The sequence below is a fragment of the Fomitiporia mediterranea genome (genome assembly GCF_000271605.1).
Source record: "Fomitiporia mediterranea MF3/22 unplaced genomic scaffold FOMMEscaffold_279, whole genome shotgun sequence".
NCBI lineage: Eukaryota > Fungi > Basidiomycota > Agaricomycetes > Hymenochaetales > Hymenochaetaceae > Fomitiporia > Fomitiporia mediterranea.
Window position 1 is genome coordinate 1 of NW_006760664.1, and position 3,830 is coordinate 3,830.

A 3,830-nucleotide genomic window follows, 5' to 3' on the forward strand; every position below is an offset into this window, starting at 1 on the left:
CAGTGTATTTTCACTATAACTCAGTCAAATCTTGCTCAAATTTAATAATTAAAGTGTCTATTTGAAGCATATTTAAAAAACATGAATTTATGTCAGATAATCACTGAATTCTGTGCAGAATTGAGTGAGAAATAGCTATTTTTTGTTTTGTTTACTTTTGTGACAAAAAATAATGAATCATCAAGTGTGACAATACTTATGAAAAAGGCAGTAATTATATGTATATGCTCCATACTTGTTTTTATAGTTATTATCTGTGTATCTTTCAGTTGTAGTTGTGAATTATATTGCAATTATATTTGTATTATCATATAGATATATTATTTATTGTTTTATGTATGTTCTGAAGTATTATTTTCATTATTCATTACTTTTATCTATGAACTATAGTCTGAATTGATGAATTATTTTGTTATATGATGTGATAATTGTCTGTATATTATTTATTTTCGTATTAAACACTGTTAAGTTAATTATATTATTATATTAATATTATTCACCAAGTATGAGCATTCGTTTTGTAGTAGAATTATTATTCATTTAACATTGAAGTTCAATCACACATTGTATTAACTTCTGTTATTTAGTTCCAATCAACATAGTTTCACTTTGTACCAAATGATTTACCTTTATGATCCGTTATGTCTGTCTGTAACTTCTATTGCTTAGTCAGTGCTTAGTCTGTGCATTTTGTTATTCTATTTTTTGTAGTGTCTGTAGTGTTATACTTTCTGTTCCATTGTTTATATTTAGTTATTAATTGTTTGTGCATATTATCCATTTTCTCCCCTTCAATTTAAGAAGGTATTTCTTCAAAGAATTGGATATTGTTTGATTGTTTAATTGTTTTCTTTTGTATGTTTGTCTATCATTGTTATAATATAATATTTATATATAATAATTGTAATTGCTTTCATAGTTTGATTTCTAATTATTAGTATTATAAAGCAGTGTGTAACATTTGTTATGTTTGATAATAAGTAATTTAAATGTTATTACTATTATATCTTTGTTACTGTTAATGTTTGTCAACTTATATAATGTGTATTTTGTTTGTTATAGTAGATAAGTACACATTATGTACAATACACAAGTTCTGTTTGTGCTCATTATCTTTTATTAATAATTGTTCATAACTATGAATGAATATTTTGTTTTTGTGTTGAAAACATATAGTAATTTATTTGTTTCTGTATAATATTCATTTAATAACATTGTAATTATTATTTATGTAGTGCTTTTAGTAAATGCACTGAGTTCTATTAAGTACACTTGCATCTGTTATTACCTATTTTATATTATACTGTCCGAGATAATGGCTTAAACATTTTATTAATTTATTTAATCATATTATATTATGATTGTTTTCGATTGTAATTATTATAATAATGTGTTTGTAATAATTATATTTGTATTATTCATTGTAATAGCCTTATCAGCTTAATACTTTGCTCCTACAAGCTACATTGTCACAATGTAAATTTAATAATTGTTTGTTAAGGTATATACACTGTACAGTTGATGTTGCCATTGCAACTTCGAAATTTATTATATAATCAACTGCTGTGATAACACGTTCTGTGTAATTAAGTTGTATTGATGTATTGTTTCAAGTATATTCAAGATATAATTCTTTCATTTGTTGTTAGTATACATTTACACAATTGTATTAATGTGTAAAGTAGTATCATCTGTTTAAGAATTATAATTCTGCACTTGTCTTGTGCTGTAATTAGTATTTATGTGTTATAACATTATTCTTTCATACATAGTTAGTTTATACACTCTATAGTATTGTTTTTTGGTTTGTAGTTATTCATTATACTTTTGTATATCTGTACTTGTCTCTATATCTTAGATATACATATTATATTCAGTATCTAATAAGTAATTGTGATATCCAACATGTAACTGCTAAATCCAACATGTTTCATATAATCACTCAACTATAATATGTGTTAGTTATTATATTGTTCCATATTTGTTCCATTAGTTCTATCCATATTATTATCATTATTATTGTTGTTGTTATAGTGTCTACAATTGTATTATTGTTTATAATACATATTAAATGTTTTATTTATTTGATTTAATATACTGTTTAGTATATATGTGCTTGTTTTGAGCATTAATTGTTCAGCCCTGATATTACTATATGTGTTATTATTTGATTTATACTATAACATATGTGTGCTTGTTGACAGTGTCAATCATTTATACTATTGTAATGTTAATAGCAGAAGAGTAGCATTTGCTTTATTAATCTTTTTAATGTTTGTCTGTAGTATGATCAGTTATTTATAATAACATAATCTCCATGATATTATAGAGTATTTCAGCATTTAAATATTGTAGTAAGTGATACTCATCATAGTTTCAACATTGTCTGTATAGATTACATTATTACTAGGCCAATAATCATAATCACTAAGATGACAATCATATAATGTCTGAGTTGTATGTAGTACAGTAGATTGTGTGTCTACAGTGTATTGATTTGTGTTTGGGATACTCAGACAGGTGAGTCAAGTTCTGTGTTGTAGTATGCTACATGTATGTATGAGATGTGTAGAACTGTATAGAGTATAGACATAGTAGAGTGTAGATAAAGCATAGGCAGGGAGCACAAGGCTCATAACCTATTAGAAGGAGGTTATGAGAGAGGCTTAGAGGGATTACACAAAGAGGGGGGATAGTGGACTTGGCTTGCTCTCTTGCAGCTTGCTTCATTGTCTGTTAATTAGTTAGTCTATATATACTATGTAGGTATGTCTCAGATGTAGAATGTATGATGGAAGGTATTCCATCATTGTTTGTCATTGCTTGTAATGTAGTTTATATTATCTGAGACATACTCTTGTGTAGTCTTGTCTTAACAGGAACTGAGTTGTGGAATTAGAGTATTTAAAAGAGGGGGGAACAGAACTTTCTCAGGACAAGCATACTACTAGACTAAATATTATGAACTAAGCTAATAATATCTTTTACAGACTGATTACTTCTAGCATTTTTTATGTATAATAAATTAACAAGCAGATGAGTATCATGACTCATAATATGATAAGAATTTTTTTCCTATAATATTACTGTGTCAGGAAAAAGTCTTAATTATTATATACTCTTATATGTATATATAATATGTAAAAAAACAATATTATCCATAATGACATTTATTACACCCCTCATTGGATAAGATATATAAAAGATACTATAAGGTTGTAATAAGACAGATTTATATTATAAGAATTAATAAACATTACATGTCCTTACAATAGGGATATAAGAATTATAGCTCTTAGGAAAGTCTATAATGGTATATATTACAACCCTCTTCTGATATGGTATAATACTTCTTCTGCTATCTTATAATCCTTAAATAAGTTAATTTACAGCTTATATCTTATCTGAATGGCTTATTATACAATATATATTTTATTTAAATATTTTATTCTTTACTAACAATGCTGAACAGTACATAATATTAACACATTATAACAGAAACAAAACTATCACTACCTTAGCAAATCACAACAACTGATAGATGTACCATGGGTATTCATCTCCTTGTACTCTTTCTTCCTCTGCTTTATGAGTTTGCCCCAGTATTTATGTTCCTCTACAAACAGCAAACGCTATTGGTATGAGATTGTTTTGGAGAGGTCAGCTCGATGCTGATGTTGTGCGACCAGGTCGCCTTCTGCAGGTAGTGCAGCCTCTGCCTCATTCTTTTTCAAACAGCATTTGCGACGGAAGACAATGAATGCATTCTTGGGTTGTTTGATGTGGTCTTAGTCACTAAGACTTAGTCGTTGCTCAGTCCCTGCAAGTTG

At 27.3% G+C, this 3,830-nt stretch overlaps 1 protein-coding gene across 1 annotated transcript; it reads right to left on the reverse strand.

Moving 5' to 3' along the window:
• Nucleotides 1–3,632: 3,632 nt before the first annotated feature.
• On the reverse strand, nt 3,633–3,788 carry FOMMEDRAFT_99064 (uncharacterized protein; the record flags this gene model as incomplete). Its single annotated transcript, XM_007272171.1, has 1 exon — nt 3,633–3,788. A coding segment is annotated over one exon (156 nt), but the record flags the coding sequence as incomplete, so codon positions are not given.
• Nucleotides 3,789–3,830: the final 42 nt, after the last annotated feature.